Source organism: Amblyomma americanum, chromosome 7 (genome assembly GCF_052857255.1).
Source record: "Amblyomma americanum isolate KBUSLIRL-KWMA chromosome 7, ASM5285725v1, whole genome shotgun sequence".
In the NCBI taxonomy this organism is placed as follows: Eukaryota; Metazoa; Arthropoda; class Arachnida; order Ixodida; family Ixodidae; genus Amblyomma; species Amblyomma americanum.
This window is the reverse complement of record NC_135503.1, coordinates 56,627,506-56,647,578: the sequence shown is the minus strand read 5'-3', so window position 1 is coordinate 56,647,578 and position 20,073 is coordinate 56,627,506. Positions and strand designations below refer to the sequence as shown.

At 47.0% G+C, this 20,073-nt stretch overlaps 1 protein-coding gene across 2 annotated transcripts in view; it reads right to left on the bottom strand.

Moving 5' to 3' along the window:
- Positions 1–8,834: 8,834 nt before the first annotated feature.
- The window catches only part of LOC144099169 (cytochrome P450 302a1, mitochondrial-like), a 48,232-nt gene continuing 36,993 nt past the window's right edge, over positions 8,835–20,073 (bottom strand). For both annotated transcript variants that reach the window (XM_077632297.1, XM_077632296.1), the window contains exons 7-10: positions 19,132–19,301; positions 14,514–14,592; positions 11,357–11,563; positions 8,835–10,833 (exon numbers count right to left, since the gene is read on the bottom strand). In XM_077632297.1, the coding sequence (XP_077488423.1) occupies positions 10,720–10,833; positions 11,357–11,563; positions 14,514–14,592; positions 19,132–19,301 (570 nt within the window). In that variant the 3' untranslated portion in view covers positions 8,835–10,719. The remainder of the gene's footprint in view (positions 10,834–11,356; positions 11,564–14,513; positions 14,593–19,131; positions 19,302–20,073) is intronic.

The window sequence follows — 20,073 nt, the reverse complement described above, 5'->3', positions numbered from 1 at the left end:
TGTCAGACCAGTCAGACTGACGCTCGTGGCGGTGACCAAGAAATGACCCCTTTTAATGTTCCGTCGCGTAATATATACAGCCAGAACGGTCACATGACTTATGTGAGAACTGGGTGAGGGAAAGCAAGGCATAACGCATATCTCAGCGCATATCAGTGGGACGTTCGTGCGCACAGTGCTTATCACGATGACTCTCACAATATACACGAATACTGCACAGCGAAAGCGACATAAAAAGGCGAGTCAAGGCTTGCACTGCTCGGTCGCGTGTACAGGCAGAAAGGGGGGGGGGGGGGGCGTTGCTGCTGCCGAATAAAGTCGTCACCCACATCTGGATGCCGGCGCATTCTCGATAGGCCATTTCATTTCGGGGAGCTCACACTGGGACTCCTTGAGAGCTGAGGCGCATATAGAAACAGGTGCGGGACACAAACCATCCATTGTTACTAACCCGCATCTAGGTAACAGCATCATGACGTTTTATATGAAAAATATACACCAACGAACTCATAAATACAATTAATACAATTCGAAATCACCCCCCCCCCCCCCTCCGTTCTTCATCAAATGCATTCCAAGGAAAAATTTTACTCAGCAGACAGACCTAGTATGCGAAGTTTTTGCTTCTTCGCATACATTTCCTTTTTCCAGTCTGCATACTGAAGCGCTACTTTTGAAGTTCATAGGAATTTTGTGCACGTTCATCTGCGTATTACAATCGATATACGAACATCAGTCCGAGAAACCGAGTGTCTTGTTCGATATCAGGTTCTTGTTATTTCGCAGCTACATCTCTTAGTGCGTGCTTCGTTTACCAAGATCGTTTCCCAAGCGTCGGCTGAGGTATTCCGCAGAAGGCAGGCGTGAGAAAAGAGGATATTGGACTGGAGAGAAGGTGCTCCGAAGGGAAAGAGAGAGAGAGTGACGAAGGCTGGCGCGAGCGTGATGTGTAGACAGGAGCCGAGGTTCTGAGCTGTACGTTGCATGTCGCGGTGAATCGAAGCGAACGAGTTTGACTCTGGAGCATCGTTTGGTGCAATGAGGGATGCGCTAGAAATTAAATAAAGCTCCCGATTAACAAAACCGCTCAGTGGCTCTGCTGCAGACGCCACGGATATACCAGGCCCTGCGACGCACAAGTTTTGCGCTGGGCATTAAGTACCGAACGGAAATATCGACTCGCCAAGATTGTATACGATGAAGAGGCGAGAACCCTACGTTTCACGTGCCTCGGCAAGCGAGGCGAAAAGTCGTGAAAACGTAGAACCACCACTGCGTGTGGCCGAAACGGAGTGAAGATGGATTGCATTTCAGGGACCGCAAAGCCATCATCGTGGTATTAAAGAAGTATGCAGCTATAGCTCACGTGTTAGGCGGTGCGGGCTGAGCGGTATTATTTTCTAGATCGTTTTTTAGAAAACCCGTACAGTAATCAATGTGGCACAAGTGTCTTCCTTCTCCATAGCACACACGCATCACTCACAGCTGTTGCTGAAGCTGGAGTTACAAGTGGTAGCCGTCTTTGGATTTTTTTTACCTACACCGGATGTTTTAGTTAGTTTACATTGTTTTGTACTTATTATTTCTCCCAGATAGTTAGCGTATATCAGTATGCGGTGCATATTTTGATTACGTCCCTTTGAAAAGGTGTGTGCAGTTGGAGCTATTTGAGGTGCACTGTAAGCATGAACGACGTAGCCTGCATTTGCTTAAAAAAAAAAACAGGGCACTGCCAGACAACTTGTTGAATTTACTTAAATAGTGCATTTAAGCAGGCTGATTCCGAAATGTTCTATATCATATTTGCTCTGTTTGCCCAAAATGCCGATGAAACTAAAGCATAGAAGCTGTACACGCATTCTTCAGCCCTGCTACGGCAATATCAGATCCACATTCATGCTTGAAAGTTTCAAGAAAGCTATTCAGGTCAAATTTTCTTTATGTATTGACAGAAATAATCTTTGCATTTGTCAGTGCCTACTGCAAGGATACTTTGTGTATTAAGATATGCAAATATCCTCATTTTAACTTTTACTAATCCACCCTCCTCATTATTAATTTCGGCCACCGCGGTGGCTCAGTGGTCATGGCGCTCGGCTCCTGACCCGAAAGACGCGGGTTCGATCCCGGCTGGGGCGCTCGCATTTCGATGGAGGCGAAATGCTACAGAGGCCCGTGTACTGAACGATATCATTGTATATTAAAGAACCCCAGATGGTCGAAATTTCCGGAGCCCTCCACTACGTTGTTCCTCATAGCCTGAGTTGCTCTGGGATGTGAAACGCCCATAAATCATAAACCATTATTAATTACCTCTCCCTCGTTCTCGTCCTGAATTTGTGAAGTTACTTGGTGACTTCCGCCATCAGTCAGCAGAATCTATAGTCGTTCAATTAAGCCGACACGGCTAACGGTTCGTGCGACCAGTGCGTCAATGTTTTCTTTTTCTGCCTCAGTGGTGGAGCATGAACGTAGATGAGTGTTAATAAAGCTCTCGTCTTTCGGTGCTAAACACAGGAAAACCACAATGTGATAGCTGCATGGTTGCATCAAATCCACGGATGTCGCAGGCAGTGCTATCTGCCACAACTGATCGTGAACGACTAAATAAACCACGAATAAAAATTCAGAACAAGTACCAATACATACCACGAAACAGACTTTCTTTGCTTTCAGATTGCGTAGCAGCGCTGTGCTTTTTAGGTATCTCTTTGTGTAACAACCCATCAGAAGGAAGCACGCTCACTATTCAGCGCCTGGTCGAGGCCAAATATCTTCCCGAAAGAGGACCGCGCGCTCCCCGCACCGGCGACCTTCCCCCGTAATTTACTGGGCGCCGGGACGTGTCGGCGTTATTTGATTTCGAATACGCCGGTGCGTGCGAAAGAGGCTAATACATACGGGACCGAAGGCTGCGCGTCCCTTTGTCCTACCACCGCCAACCGCTGCTCGCGAAAGCCGTTGGCGCAGAGGGCGCGGCGGGAAGCGCGAGGAATATTATTCTTTCCGACCTTGGAGATAAAATTCTCCGACTCGTTCCTCGGCACTGCCCTTTGTTCTTCCCTGGCGTCCTTCCCTGGGGAGGGAGAAGGGTTTTTCATTTATTTTTGTTTTTCTCGCTGTCTCTCTTCCCCCTTTCCTACCCTCTCTCCCTTCTTTGTCTCCGTTGCAAAGGCATGAGCTGAATACGGAGCAAATGCCGCGTGTTGTCACTCGCGTGTCGTAGGGAAAGGTTCGGCTCGCAGTCTCGTGAGAGTCGCGGCTCGGCAGAAGCGTGCAGCAGTGCCTTGTGGTTTCGTGGCCTCGTCAGAATAAGACCATCGCTATTGCTATTGCCAAGCAGCTGTCACCGCTCCAGCGTCGCACGAAATGGCCAGCTTCGCGTTTCTTCGGCCATCTGCAACGCGCTCGCGTCGGGGTCGGCACTCGTAGATTCAGCTGTGGACTGTCGGCCTAGCGCTACAGCCTCGTCGGAAGGCTTTCTTTATTGCGCAACTTTCTAAAATTTATCTCAGCGCTTAGAGCTGCGTTTTTTAAAGGCCTTATTAGATTTTATAATTTCTCTTATTTTACTAGGAAACGCCAATTCGATGTTTTCAGAATACCTTGGCCGAGCAAGGATGACAACGAGGCGTTGAGAGTTTAAACATCAAAGTCAGTTACCTAATGCCAGTGGTTAGCTTGAACTATTGTGAGTGAATGTGGTAATTGTTCAACAAACTCAATAGTTATTATTATTAATATTATTACTTACCAACTTCTAGCTGACTGGAGCTTCTGTAACTGCACAGAAGCTAAACAAACAATTACAGAATTTTTCGTAAAGCCGCTCAACGTCCAGTGCAAAAGACACGTCCTTGAAGTCGAAAAAAGTGGGAAAGAATGCCTGCGTTTGGCTTGTTCGAAGTTTCAACTGTGATTTGATGAGCATGTCTATAGTGCGTTCACTTGTTGCAGCATGCGTGATAGGATGCTTCTGCGCTTCCTTAAGGCTAAAAAGGCTTTAGAAAAAAACCCCTAAACTCCACTATAAAGCATTTCATCTCTTTACAGCGTGTAATAATGGAACCTGTGGCAATTATTTCTCCGTCTGTGCGGGATGCAATTTCGTTTTATCTTTTGCTGAAAAATCGAAATAAAATGAAAGGATATAACTGCGTCTTGCAAAAGTAGGGGACCCGCCGCGGTGGCTCAGTGGTTAGCGCGCTCGGCTACTGATGCGGAGTTCCCGGGTTTGAACCCGACCGCGGCGGCCGCGTTTCGATGGAGGCGAAACCCTAAGGCGCCCGTGTGCTGGACGATGTCAGTGCACGTTAAACATCCCCAGGTGGTCGAAATTATTCCGGAGCACTACACTACGGTTCCTACTTCTTCCTTTCTTCTTTCACTCCCTCCTTTATGTCTTTCCTCACGGCGCGGTTCAGGTGTCCGCCGATATGTGAGACAGATACTGCGCCATTTCCTTTCCCCAAAAACCGACCAACCAAAAGTAGGGTCGAGCTCTTTATGTCATGAATCTGAGCGGCATGATTGGGTCGGCTGTATGAAGTGACACATTCCTTTAAACAGCGCTAGCGGTTAGTGGGACATGTGGCGGTTTCACGTTGCCCAAAGGAAGCAAAGGCTATAGATATAGAAGAGGCCTTCACTATCCGAGATGCACGAGACAAAAGTGTGCCAGAAATCCCGTGTTTTCGCAAGGACTACAGGCATTCTTTGCTGCATCGCGCCGCGTCATCGTCTGCATCACCGGCCCGTTTGTCTCTTGCTGACGACACGGAGAAGCGCATGCGCAAGTGCGCCGAGACACCGAGCGCGATCAGCCAACCAGTGTGGAAGAAACTTCACCTACAGCTTCAAAAAAGTGCACCGGTGTTTTATGCAGAGCCCACTTTCATGACCTGCTCATGCGATGCCGGCAGACGCTTTCCCGCTTGACCAAAGGTCAAAGGTAAAGGATAGAGGTCAAAAGTCAAAGTCGATATAGTTGGTGTAACAGCCGCTGGTGTCGCTTCTGTAGCTTACGTCATGTGTCGAACCTGACTACCACCAGTTATTCCCATCGTTTCCCCTCTAGCTACATTCAACGTCGAACTTGCGGCCCCGCTGACCTCTAGCTACATTTAAGGTCAAACTTGCGGCCCCGCTGACGACTTGAGAAGCTGGTGTAGTGAAGCTTTCCGCTTTAAAAACTACAGAGACGCTGAAGCTCCGCCTTAAGAGTGAAAGGCGACAGCCCCCACTATCTACACCATCCACAAAACGGCATCACTCCGCATTGCTCCTAGATGTCCCCGTGTGCAATGGAAACTTTTGACACCGCTTCCTCGAGCTCTAACGATGACGTCACACCCACTCACAGCGCCCCTGGTGGCCTCCGCGAGAAGTGGAAAGCTTACGTTCTCTGAAGCTACGCAAGGCCACCGGCCCTGGTGCTCCTGAGATTTTCGCGCACTAATGACGCGACGGGGCCGCGGCATCCTACGCTGGCTACACCGGCCACGTACGAGGACGTCGCCGGCTCTTCCGCCTGACGAGCACCTTAACGCTTTTGTGTTAAAATCTGACGTAGCAGCCACTCCTAAATCATTTCCTTCCTCCATGTCCAAAGACGCGCGTATTTATGACGTCAGCAGCGCCTGACTCCTGACACGTGGTTCGCTGGCTCGCAAGTTCGTCGTCACTCAGTTTCACTCACGTCACACAGAAAATGTGTTCCCTGAAGCGTAGTCGAAAGCACCTCTCGAGCGTAACCAGGAACGCGAGCGCAAGCGACGACTACACGAAGATCCGGAGCACCGCGCCCATGCGTAGGAGTGATACCGTAAGCGGCCTGAAGGTACCGACGTGCGAGCTAGCGGTGGCGAGAGTGTCAGACAACGGCGACTGGATCAGCAAGTGCGCGCCCAAGCTGCCGAAGCCACCAGGTGCAACAGGTCACTTGATGATCAGATCAACGCCAGCCCATTCGCCATTGGGTGCATGGTCATCGACAGACACCTAAACATGCCGGAAACCACTGCTCGTTCATCACTGCACGACAGGGAGACGGCGCTAACCATGGCACACCCCGACTTAATGTGGTTCACTGGTGAAAAATTACACAGCATGTTTATGGTCGCCTGAAATATATTTAGCTGTTTTGTTTCGTGGCTGGCGTAATGTAATTTGTGCACACCTCTGAAAGCGCGTTTCTCAGTATCAACTACTTCGTTGCGTACCCCGTCAACGGGGCATCGCGCTATAGTAGTTGGTATGCTAACTATCAACTCATTTGCAGATCAGATAAAATGTTTTAGAATCGTCATTTCCAGCAGGCTAAGCAGGTACGCTGACGTTATTAACAAACCGATTGTGACTACGTAAGCAGGGTAAAAGAAGACCCGACGGTAGCAGGAAACTATAAAGCGGAGCAGTAGTGTTTATTTTCTAAAACACTGGAAGGAAAGTAAAGGTTAGAGGTCGTTTTGTGCGCAACCCTCAGATTTCGTTAGGTGCCAGGGTTGAGGAAATCATTTGGCTTTATTTTCATCAACAAAACGCCGGTATGTGGTGGCACTGACTCAAACGTATTTAGTGTTACGCGTCAATCTACTGATTCAGTGGCACTTTTATTACAGTCAAACTTAACAGCTGTTCGAAAAACGATGGTCCGAAAAGTGTGTCTCCTGTGACGCTTAGTGCGCACGCTAGGTTGGAGCTGCGGAGGGAAGAAGATGGAAGTCAGCCGTAATTTAAACTGTTTAGGAACGTGTGGGACGATATCCTTAGAAAGCCAGCCTTCGCAGCTCTAAGAAGATCCTGCTTTACTTTTCCTGTCATCATTTACTGCCGGCTTACCTGTCTATCTTTCTCTCAACCACATGTACGCTTCCTGCTTAATTGTATAGCGTAGAGTTTCATTGAAGTGATATAGGCAAAAAATTTTGAACAAAAACAAACGATGCGACTTGCTTCGTGGGCGTAAAAAGATGCCGTTTAGAAAGTTTCACTGGCACAGGTTGAGTGAAAGATAATTTAATGTGATTTTGAATGTTGTCCGAGGACCGGGTCGGCATTTCCACCCTCACCAAGTGACGCCACGGTTGACTTTCCCCACCTGTTGTAGCGTTACCGAACCCAGTGGTTGTTCACAGGAGGAGGAGGAAAAACTTTATTAAATTGAAGGGGAGGTTGGCGAGCTTATGAGTGGGACCCTCATTCCAGGGCTCCACTGGCTTGAGCTGTCCTGCGGACCTGTTGTATGAGGGCCCGTTGGTCCTCCGGGTTATAGCTGGTCAGCAGCGCCTCCCACCGCTCAACGGACGTGTTTTACGTCTGTAGAGTGTTTGGTGTGGCCCCACATCCCTACGAAATGTGGAAGAGTGTTGGGCGGCCTGGCACCAGGGACAGGTGTTGGAGTATAAATGATGGGTGTATGACAAGCAGCCTATGGAGGTTCGGAAATGTGTTTGTATCTGCCGCCGAGAGACGGCAGCTGAGGTGTCTAATTTCCTATGAGGTGGAGGGAAGTGTCTCCTTTGAAAACGCTGAAACTCGAGGCGTTCGTTATAACTCGGTAGAGGGGTAAAAGCGGGCACAATTTCTGGCCCCGCCCTGTTGATGATGCCTTGAGCTAGAGAATGTTCCCTTTCATTTCGCTCCAGTCCCTAGTGGCCTGGGATCCACGTGATTTGGTGGTGCTTGGTGAGGGGTGTAGGGCCCACGAGACGACTGACGTGCTTGGGAACTCGGCCTCTCAGGAAGTTTCAACATGCGTGTTACGAGTCTGTGATGACATGAGTGCTTTGGCCTTGGGACTCGTAATGCCTATTGGCAATGGCCACGGCGGAGTTCTCCGCGGCCGCTGGTGTTTCGGCTCTTACAGAAGCAGTGAACAGAGTGGAGAAGCGGTGGTACATCAGTTGCCGCCACTGCGTACTTGTCATGGTCCGGGTATGCTGCGGCGTCAACATAAACCACAATTGGCTAGGCGTCGGCGCAGGTAGGATACTCGCGCTCGTCGTCTGCCTGTGTGAACGTCTTATTGGGGCCGCGCTGATGTATTTCCTGTACTGTTTCTCTAGAGAGGATTGAACATATAGTGCGCGGATGTCCGCAGCTGTGCCTACTCGGAGTAGGATAGCTCGTCCAGCTTGGGTGGTCTGAAGTCTTAGTGTTTGAGATGCACGGATGGCTTCTGTTAGTTCCGCAAATGTGTTGGAAGTATTACAGGAACAACCAGTGCTTGTCACCCACACCGACGTCAAGGTGCACTTCAGCGATAGCGCGACCGAAACCAAAACTGCCTACATAAAATTGTGTAATTCCTGACGCTGCAGAACTGGTGTTTTCAGATCATCTTTGATTACTAGCCCTGTAGGCCTCTTTAGAGTCAAAATAGAAACCGGATCTATAACCATTGTGTTAGTGCCCTTCTCACATCTGGGCAAATATCTTCCTGTCAGCTGCTGAAAAGAACAGTAAAATCGATGTTCGAGTAGCTTAAATTTCACTAGAGCGCAGATCAAAATAACTCATATTTTTCTTCGCGGTAAGGTTCAAGTTTTGTGAATTTAGCCCTCATGCGAGGAATGTCTACATAGCAGAGGGCATTATGTAAAGCCCCAAAGGAGCTTTGAATTTCAATATATATGAGAATCACATTTCTCTATATATCAGGAGGAGGACTTTGTTCATAACTGTAATAGCCCAAATATTTAGACTCGCAACGTAACCCCAGGTTCTCTAAGGACGAGTGCTAATTCTCACTCGTGAGAATCGTTAAAAGAGTGCCTCCCCCAACTGGAAGGCGCAAGCTGCTTACAACCATGCTTAGAAGAAATTTTCAAACATTCGAGGAAAAAACAGTTTATTGGCGCCGATGTCTCTCGTGTGGCGTAACAATACCACAATACAGACACTTATTAGTAAAGCAATATATCCTTGTTAATAGGACTCTTTCTGGACGAACCTGAAAGGCCCGCGTTTGCATCATGCGGCTTTCACAAACACGGACCTCGAGCGGAAGTAGCCGTGGAGGAGAAACCCGAAAAGAAAATAGAGGACATTCACAGAATAGAAGATGCTCACGAAACATCAGCTGAGTTAAGTAAAAGCACCCTCGATGCATACGAAAAGATTGTTTAAAAAAGGACGATAAAAGTTGTACATTCCTTCGTGCTCCTGACATTTCAAAATCACGCTTTAGCTCATAACCAAAGTGCAGACGACACGCACAACTTCACGTAACCTCAGATATTCTATTGGAAGCTTTCATACCATGAGCAAAAGAACTGACTCATTCATTTGATTGTACTTGTGTTCGAGACAAACAGCTGCGTCTCAGAAGCCGAGGTTGCCGAGCAACTTTCCTCGACTCATCCGAGTATTAATAGTATTATTAATATTCTTATAATATTTTCCTTCTTTCTCGTTTGATGTCTCCATAAGGACAAGCTAAAGGTTTGTGATTTGACATGAAGCAGTTATCTGTAGAACCCCAGTCGAGAACCAGTGGCCACAGATGGCGATTGCTTAAGTGGCCTGTTCTTTGTGGAAACAATGTGTGTATAACCGGTGAAAAGAATATTGAAAGCAATGACCTTGTACACTAAGCGTGACGAGGTTCAGTCTTATACGCAAGCTCCACGTTACGCATGTGCCAAGGTTACCAAAAGCATCCACGTGGCGCGGTGGAGGGAGTTAGGAACATGTTGAATTCCACGCTGATTCCAGTAAAATAGATTACAGTAGTGCAAGGAAAAAGGTGTAACTTTAACACTGATCGACAAAACGCGTCAAGGGGCTTGGAAGGGACGCTCCTTGACAAAGACGAGAATGGCACACGTGTGAGAAAGTGGGAGAGAAAAAATTTGGCGGTAGTTTTGCTTTGGTTAAAACTGGAGTGATGCGATAGGTACAGCTGGCCGAGTGGTACTTGGTCGCGTGACCAACCACTTGACGAACCACGTGATCAGCCGCGCCACCGGCAGCTGCTCCGCACCACGTGACCAACCGCGTGACAGCGTGGCGGCGCCGCCACAGGTTGGCAGCATAGCCACCGGTTGGCAGCGCAGCCACGCCGCCACCGCCACGGCTCCGCCACGCTGAAGGCTCGAAATGCTGCCTTAATGTAGCTTTCGCTACAAAAGGAAGTGGAAAGGCAGGCAGGCTAGCCTGAAATGTTTTCATGGTGGCCGCCAAGCACAGGAGTAAAGGAAAAAGAAGGGCAAAAAGATGAACGATGGAGGTCGCGATCTGCATGCAAAGTGCTGCTCCAACGAGACTGTAAACTAGATACACATCACTGTGGGAACGTGCACCATGGCAGTGTGTTAATCGCAGTGTGTTCTTACGGTCACGGCGCTTTCCTGTCACACTTGAAGGACGTAAATCCGTTTCTCAATTCGGCACTGGAGTGTGGGCGGGCAGTAAGCGTGTCTGTGAAATCTGTAGCTTGCAATTACGAAGTCCTAACAAAAGCTCTTGGTGACGCCGTGTCGCTTGCAGGGGTGTTGCACTGGATGTCCGCACAACCTTCGTTAACAAGAGTCACTCATGGCTGCATCAAGCTGCCTTCTTCATTACTTTGACAGCGAAAGTGTGTTCTTGGTGAAGGCATGTTCGCTCAACTGCTGTCCGGCTGTAAGCGCACTTCGCGGACAAGTGCGATTTGAAATTGTCCGAAAACTTTTCGCAGCGAGAGTGGGTGCCAGTGGACGTCCTTCTTTCCTTGGCTCACGAATTTCTGTCAATGAAGGTCATCCTGAGTGGCTTGTCGGGCACGTTGATTAGACGCGTGAAGCAGTCGAGATCCTCGTGTTTGTACTCCAGAACGAAGTTGCGCACAATCTGCAATAAAGTGAGAGAGCAGGGTGGTCGATTGTTAAACGGCAATTCTCAAAAAACCGCTTCATTGCGTTCAGCTCATTTTAGACGTCGCTGATGGGGTTTGCATGCGACGTCTTTTCATTTTAGATCGATAGCTCTACTAAACGCAAAACTCTAGTTCCGGTGTGTGTATATGACATGAAAGCAACCTTTGGTCTTAGCGATGGCTACAAAAACTTGCTTGTCCAGAATTTCTGGGTATGAATTCGGCGGTAGCATTGCTAATTTAAGAATCGGTACAATAACAAATGCCTGCATAAAAGTGACCGGCCTTGTAATACATGATATCAATCGGGCAGTGTATGAACTGATCAATAAATCTAGTATTAATGAAACGATCAGTGAACTATTTAATGAAGTCTGTCAACATCCGGCAAGGTCCCAATTTGGGCTGGTCGGCACCGCATCGAACCGGTCACCTTTTCGACAGAAACCTATACAGGGGCCTCGGCGATCGGTTGAGAAACATGAGACCCATCCTTACCCTGGCCACCAGAAGGCACATGACGGTTTCGGCGAAGCGCTTGCCGATGCACATCCGGGGCCCATAGCCGAATGGCAGCAGCGTGAAGGGGTGAGCCCGTCCGCCCTCAGCGCGCTCTTTGAGCCACCGTTCGGGCCGGTACGCATCGGGCTCAGGGTAGTTGGTCGCCTGGCGGCACGCCACCTGATTGTGCATGATGAGCACCGTCTGCGTGTCGCGGGCCAAAAGAAAAACAGAGAGAGGTCTTAAATCAAACCCACAGACATCAACATCATCAACAGCTTAGCGGGCCATATGCTGAAAGCGTCAAATTTGTGTACAGCCCTCAAGCAGTGGTGAATAGATAACGGTTTATAAGTGTTTAACGTCCCAAAGCGACTCAGGCTATGAGAGACGCCGTAGTGAAGTGCTCCGGGAATTTCGACCACCTGGGGTTCTTTAACGTGCACTGACATCGCACAGTACACGGGCCTCTGGAATTTCGCCTCCATCGAAATTCGACCGCCGCGGCCGGGATCGAACCCGCGTCTTTCGGGCCGGCAGCCGAGCGCCGTAACCACTCAGCCACCGCGGCGGCTTGCTGAATAGATAATAAACGCCAAGGTTTGTAAGCGCCAGATGGTTTTCAGGTAGCGTGTTCGCGCCCTTGCTTCATGTAACTCTACTAAATGAGCAATAGTTATTGTCTTTAGAAACTAACAGCTGTGGAAAGATGCGGCTTTCGTTTGAAGGTAGTGCGCCGCAAGAGCGCTCTACTTGTGTTTGAGTCCGCATGCTAAGTCAGGACATAGACGAGCAGTGCAAAAACGTGTTCTCCGAAAGGTGTTGGCAAAGTCTGGACATCAAGGGACAGGTGTCGGCGCAACAATCGGCCTCCTAGAAGCACTCACTGACGCTCTATCTGACAGCTTGAGACACCTGAAATCTCCGGGGAAATAAAAGAGCGGATGCGTTCAAAAAATAATAAGGGCGCCGGTTAAATGTCTCCGCTATTCACGTCCGTTCTCGTCTTAGCTAGGCTCGATCGAAAGGCTAATATGTAAAGGCGAACACCATGAAGAAGATTCTCCTCTTCCCCTTGTCATGTTAGGAACAGCGCTAACACTGCCGGGCACATGATCGTAAACCAACAAGCCCAACTCTCTACTCTTCCCCTGGTCGCTTTGTGTTCATATGGTTACGCTATTTTTCGTCATCCATGCTTTGTTTACCACCGTATAAAAGGGTAAAGATGCAGCCACAAACACATCAGGTTGGCCTGGTACACACGCATGTTTCCTTAACAGCTGCGGAAAGCTGTATGGTAGAGAAGAATTTATCTCTTCAACTCGTGGTGCATAAAATAACTTAGACGAAATACAACCCTGGAGGGATTTTTTTTTAGCATGATGTAATGTCAGTTACGGCAACGCCTTTTGAGGGCTGTGATGACAGTCACTGTTGCATGTTTCTGCACTAAGACTAGTAGATACAGGTACATTTAACGTATTTCAGTGCGTGAACATGCCCAACCTGTTAACTACCCTCACAGAAAATCCGGTCAGCGATCAAAAAGCTTTTTTAAATACTATTCTGATAAGTTTTCCTCCTTTGTCGCAAACGACTGACGGCCGAAAGGCTCTCACTACCGCAGGCGTTTTTCAAATGCTACTCAAACATTTCAGGTGTTTCTATTCTTTCGAAGACATAGCTCCATTCAGCTAATTACATTTTATTGATAAAGTATGCTTTCTTTTTGCAGTCACTGGTGAATGAAACAAAACTGATAGTCTTCGTTTTCAAATAAAATGCATGTAAGTTGAACTAATAATAAAAGCGTGCCAGCTTCGTAAGCTAGACTTAAAATGACATAAAGGACTTTTTGAAATGTCTGATCGCACGGAGAATCGGATTCCATGTCTTGTGCTTAAATCAAGAGCGCATAGCAAAGAGAAACATGTCGAAGTTAAATTTATTTTCTAATATGCGGAATTCATGGAGCTTTTTATTGTATGATGAAGGGCTCCGATTTACTGCTAAGCCGCTAATAATGTTTACTGCCGGTTGCTACAACGGTGTAGTGAGGTAAAAGGACAGTAGCCTCAAACATCAGCACCAGTACAACGACATGAACAGCATAAACACCAAAATAGACAACATATATAAACCACATAAAAAATTAGCAGTGGCTTAGCTCGGCTATGCCAGGATATACGTAGCGTGAGCAGAAATTTCGCTCTCCTTCTCCATGGCTACACCACACTGGCAAACGCCCCGCCATATGTATACCCCCACTTATACCTCTGCTCATGCGCACAAAATGAGAGGCGCTATCAAGCGGTTCCGGCGCAGCGCCAGACTTGGCTACTGCGCAACGGTAGCGCACAGCTGGGCACGCGCCGGCGCCAGTGCGTCTGCCGCGGCTGACTTCACTCCTCCGGATTGCGCAGACCGGTGAGGCGGGCGCGGCGGCGGCGAGGCGCGCCAGCTGTGCGCCGTGTGACGTCACTGCTCCTCGCGCATGCGCAGCACGGCTCTCCAGGAGCCACGCGAAACCGCTCAACCTCGGCTAGTGTATGTAGCTCATGCTAGAAAACTTGCTCCAAATAAAAGGCTGCGCTGTTGCAATAACACTACAAAACTGTAGCGCTTTATTCGGAGAAGCTTATTTCTTAAATATAATCGTTAGGCACGACGTCAGCAATAAGTGAAAACTGTATATTATCAGTGCTCAGTCTTTCTTGCCTGCGTCGTTTTGTTAACAAAATTATTTTCTGCTGCGCTCTTTTGAAAATCCATTGATATTCCATGCGTAAATCAGGCTTGCCATGGGAAGGAAAACATGTTCCTTAAGAGCAGGATTTCAAGGCCCCATTCGTCTGACGCCGTTATCTACTCAAGCCGCCAAATGTGCGGGCTCGATCGCTGGTTTACACGTCGCCTTCCAAGACCAGTTGCCCTTGGAGCCGGCGTGAAATTATTCCCCATCTATATATAGTTCCTCCTACAATGGGCACACGTGCTAAAAGCATAATTTTTTACGTGTTGCCTCATTTCGGTATAACTTCGACAGTATCCACGCTAAATCGATTAAAAAGAGCGAGTAGTATAGAGGAGGCAAATTGGCAGTTTACTTGAAGTGTGCAATTTGAAAAGCATTTTCATCGTTAAAACTTACCCCGGAGGGAATATTGTATCCAGAGAGAACGATGTCTTCTGAGAGGACCCTGCCAACTCCAATTGCTATCGGGCTTAATCTTGTCCAGGACATTCATGAAACAAAGCGAAAAAAGACGAAACAGAATATGGATTAGTTGCGTATAGAAGTTTCACCATGAAACTACACGAGTTTTTCTACAACTACTGATGCGACAAAAATTTTGGGGGCACTTAATTCCATTAAGTGTGTGAAGCAATAGCATAGCGCCACTTGGAGCCTGAGCACGGCGAACTTCTGGACTGGTTACGTCACGTCAAGTTTAGTTGACATCCTTTTCGGTTTGATTCGCATCACTTCCAGTGTATACCAAAAATCCACTACCGATCTCTTAACGTTACATTTATCATATTTCTTTCCATGGCTCGCTGCATTGTCCTTAACTTAAGCTGAACCTTTTTTGTTAGCTTCCACGTTTCTGCCCCCGTAGGTGAGTACCGGTACGATACAGCTATTGTACACTTTTCCTTTGAGGGATATTGGTAAACTGTCATGAATGGCAGTTTACCAAAGTCTCAAGAGAAGGATATTGCATCTCACAGTTGAGTTAAGTAAAGAGCCAAGAAGAGGCCATAAACGGCACTCCACGAAAGAAGTTGGTAGAATCATCACAATGAGGGAGGTAGAACGCTTCCTTCAATAATAAATTGCAATCAAAGACAAACAATGCATTGCACACTGAGCAAAATAAGTTAATTTAATTAAAGAGCTATTTCAACCGAGTATTCCGAGAAGAAATTCAGGCTTCCGTATTGTTTGCTTCAAGGTGCCGGCAACAGCTCTGATAACAACATGAATCCACAGTAAATGCGACAAGATTCTGCGTACATTATTGAAACCAATCACGACGTTGATGTTAAGCCAAAATTAAAATTGAAAGTCGGCACATCAATACCCGAGAAATGCGAAAAATCTATGAAACTTAACGCGTCCCTTTCTCTGTCAAAGAAACCTACGGTGTTCTGTCTATAACAGTGTTGCATTCTCTGCCGTTGATTATGATGTATTAACAACATCACGACAGTTATAACATAGGCTTATATTCGTATGTTTTAGTAGGACTTTCTTGCCGGTTTGTTGGCTCATTTTCGAAGATGATAAACTGCGCAAAAGGACGTGGAGAGGAGGTAAAAATCAGATACGACACAACGACCTTTCGCGCAGTGTCTATTGAAGTAGACGGCCGCATCAACGAAAACGATGATTTATCGCCGATACTACGGCAGGGGCCCGGCCTTCGTTAAGGAATGCCTTTATAGAAAGGCCTTCCCTGACGAAGGTCGGGCGCCGGCCGGAACGTCGGGAATAAATCACTGTTTTAGTTCATGCAGTCTCCATCAATGCATATTTCTGGATATCGGAAGAATTTTGGAAGTGTTTCTTGAAGCTATAAATAATTACACCTGATTTCCCAATAATCTGCTCCCGAAACCAGAAAAAAAAAATGCAGGACGCTTAAGCTTCGCCTTTAAGAGTCGAACGCGACAGTGTGTTGCAGCACTGCCAGGGAGTCCACGGAACGCGGCAAACCTCTAGAAGCGCTGCCAGGCGCCTTGCCGAAAAGCGCGGGATTCAAGTTGCAGTCGTAGTTCGTCGGCACATCGTTCTCGACAAATCCGATGCCGCGAACGCCAGCATAACTTCCGCGCCGAAGGAGCGGGCAGCAAGCCGCAAGCCTCCTGGTGAACGCGCTTTGGATGTGCGCTGCGTTGTTCGACGCTCACCGCGTGATTCCTGCGTGCCCGCACGGCCGCACTGCGCCCGAACGAGACGAGCGGGAGGCGCTGCAGTCGTGCGCCATCTGTTGGGACAGTGGCGTACATTGCGAGGGGGAGGGATTTTTCGCTCACGGCCGACGCCGACGACAACGGCTTTTCTGCGACACGAGCTCCTTAACGCTGTCGCGTTAAAAAAACATTGCTATAAGCTTTTCTTGGTTTCTTGGTGACTGTTGGCGCTTCCTTCACACACACGCACGCACTCGCGCGCACGCATACACACATATGTATGTATATATATATATATATATATATATATATATATATATATATATATATATATATATATATATATATATATATATATATATATATATATATTGCATTGTTTGCTGACCGGCAGCGGGCTATATTGCATTTATCGACTGAGCCGATGGGGAAAGGCTACGCGAGAAGGCCGTTTATGAAATAGAGATGGAGCAATGAAGCAGTTATTCTTTCCCGTTATACATCACGGAAGCACAGCATGCTAGTGAAAGACTTCAATTTCTTGCCTTCTCTTCAAAAATGCTAGCTCCCCAATCCTCGGATCAGCCAAGTATATTATCTCATCGAAAATATCCAATTATGTTTCTACCAACGGTGCAGATCGAAATGGCGCAGCAGCTTTTTATTACAATGAAAGTTATCTTTTGATCTATATGCCACAAAGTGGGCGGAAAATTTCTGTGAGATGCAAAATATGAGTGTCACAAAGAAAAGTGAGACAGAAATAGAATCAAGACGACACACTGACTTTGCGTCTCTCTCGGCATTCGCCATCGCGTGCAGTAAGATATTCTTTTGCCCACCCAATACACTTCCCTCTCAGAGCCTGTTGTCACGGAGCAAATATTACTGTGTACATAGAGCTTATGAAGTCAAATATTCGGCCGAGTGGCAAACTGAGGTATAGCGCTGTTTGAAGGCCGAAGTTGAGATGAGCCTGACACTTTTTTTTTTGTCATAACCTGCAAAATCCACGAAGTTCTCTTCCTTCCTTCCTTCCATCTGGATTTCTTTAGGTACTGTAACCGTACTCGTACTCATCTAAATTTAAATCTTGGAGTCGTTGCGTGTTTATTGCTACACCAAGTTATGCTGAACACTGAAAATGTGGCGTGACCCCACATACGTTGCCTTTACTGTGGTGTTCCATATTTTCTTCTAGCCTTCCTCTATATGGTCAAACCATATTTATAAATTCGGTCTCCGTTTTGCTACTTACCGCTTATTTAAATAAAATAAAAAAAATCAAATCGTACAGTCGTCCCGTTTTAAGCAAGGCAGCTTTTTAAACCTTTAGCTTTGAATGACGTGCTTTTCGAATTGAATATTATAGACTGAAGGCTCTGAAGATATCTCGAAACTAAAAAAAACAAGGATTTCATTTTATTGCTTGCAGTGATCTGGTAAGTACACAGCAAAGAAAGAAGCTTGCCTTCAAATCAGAGACGAAAGTATTACCCGTGGGTTCATGTGTTCGCCACTCTTGCCGATCCACTCAAAGGCTCTGGGTTTGAAGGTGTCTTTAATCAGCAGTTTGCTTAGGTCTGAATCTCGCCCAGCGCAACTGTTATGCCTTACATTCGTTGGTTTTATATGTTTTGTAGTAAATGTAATGTTCTGTCTTTTGCAGATACTCAGTGCTAGTCGTTCCAGTTTTCAGGCGAAAGATATATATCTACACACTTTCTAGACATATGACATCTATAAGAAGGAAGCCAACAGTCACCGAACCCAAGGAGCATAGCAGTATGTGTCTTTTATACATAATTTACATCCTTTTATACAAAATTAAGAGTGTATTTTTTTTGCAGAAATGTAATTGATTTCAGCGCAGAAGAAAACTATCCACCTTCAGGTCACACGTAATGGAAAAGCAGTATACCCCAAACACGTTTTTCATTTGCGTCTTATTCTCGCTATGTAGCATGTTTGGTAACATGAAGGCTTCAATAGCAGCAATAAAAGCATGGTTTGTGTTGAGACATGCTGCCTTTCAATCACTTACTCAGTTATAGTATGCAAAGTACTACTGGGAAGCTTGGGAAGTTGGGATGGCACGCTTTTCCACGCTTAGGTAAAACTTTTCACTTAACGATTTAAAATAGATGTTGCGTTAAAAGAGCACGTACTTCTTTGAACGCAGGGTTCATTACTTAATTGAGTTTCAGAACAAATTAACTTTTGATCAAAAACGACAGCCTCGTGACAGAGACAATTTGGCGCTGGGATTTTGAGCAGTTTTTAAAAAAATTCTTGCGCATGTTTTCTGAATAGTCAAATGATTGGCTTTTGGCGTAGTAGGCCAGTTACTGGCTAAATGTTTTGTTGGTAATATGAGATCATTAAGAAAAAATTGGCGGTGGCTTAGCTCTGGTTAAACCTGAAGTGACGCGATAGCTACAGCTGGCCGATTGGAACCTGCTCAGTTGAATTGCAAAGTCAGTCTTTCGCCGCTCCGTTTTGCTGGGCGTTCCTTCATCTTCGTCCCACTTGGCACGGCGCATGCGCACAGCTGTTGCAGCTCGGTTTCGCCGGCGCGCCACGCCGCCGGCAGCAGCAGCTGCTCCGCGCCACGTGGCTGGTCACGTGACCAACCACGTGACCCCGTGGCGGTGGCGGCGCCTCCACAGTCACGTGCCGCCGCCACGCTGAAGGCTCGAAATGCTACCGTAATGTAGCTATTGCTACTAAAAAATTTTGCGTATGTTTTCTGAATAGTCAAATGCTCGGCTCTTGGCGCAGTAGGCCAGTTACTGGCAAATGGTATTTTTGGTAATATGAGATCATTAAGAAAAACAAAATTTGCCACTAACCGGAGGCTTTCTTTGATGCAGGCTCTGAGATAAGATGCACCCTGGAGTTGTTGCATGCTGAGCTTGGAGTCCTTACCGGGCAGCAGGGACAGCAGCTCGTGGGCCAGCTTTTCCTGGCAACTTCCATTGGTGGCCAGGTGATAAAGGATGAAAGTAGTCGAGTAGGCCGTCTAGAACGGTGAGGGAAGGAATATCATAAAGGGTTAACATAACCTGTACGCAGTCAGCCAAGAACTTTGTTGGACAGTGTATAGTCCTAGAATACTTTTTTTCTCGAAATCAAAAATAAAGACAAACGAAAGAAGCATCTCATCAAAACCAAAATTGTTGCTAAAACTGCGTTTTGTGTCCGCTTTCATGGCAGGCATAGATAATATGAGAGCACGCAGTTTGCTTTCACAATACTCATTCCTCCCGCTGCGCAGTACGTCTTCATAAATATGAGCGTCTCCTGCATTTTACTTTCGCTGCGGCAGTCCAATGTTAGCCCAACGCGACGTGCTACTGTCCGCGCCTCACATATTTTGCAGGTGCGTTCTAGAATTTCAGACATGCTCTTCGGCGTGCATTTCTGCCAAATGCCGTCGTCTGCGCTGCGACATTTGATAGGCGCGTGAAGCTCTGATGTGGATGTCGGTAGCGGCTGAATTTCATAAAAGCACTTCGTCAACATACTGGCTCATGCAGCACGAAAACATGAAATCACTACACCGGCAAATATTTAGGCTTGTCTGTAGTGACGACGACATCGCAATCTCAAGAGATATGGTTACATTACCAATCTCCAGTCGTGTGTGTGCTTGCGAACGTGCAGCTCACTCGCCCTAAGTGCCTAACCCTTAAAGCAGCGTAGAATTTAGCATGGGTCATCTGTTCGGGCACGAATGTTGCTTACTTGTGGTGTTGTGTATCTTCATAAATCGTGGCTAGTTTTTATTTTTT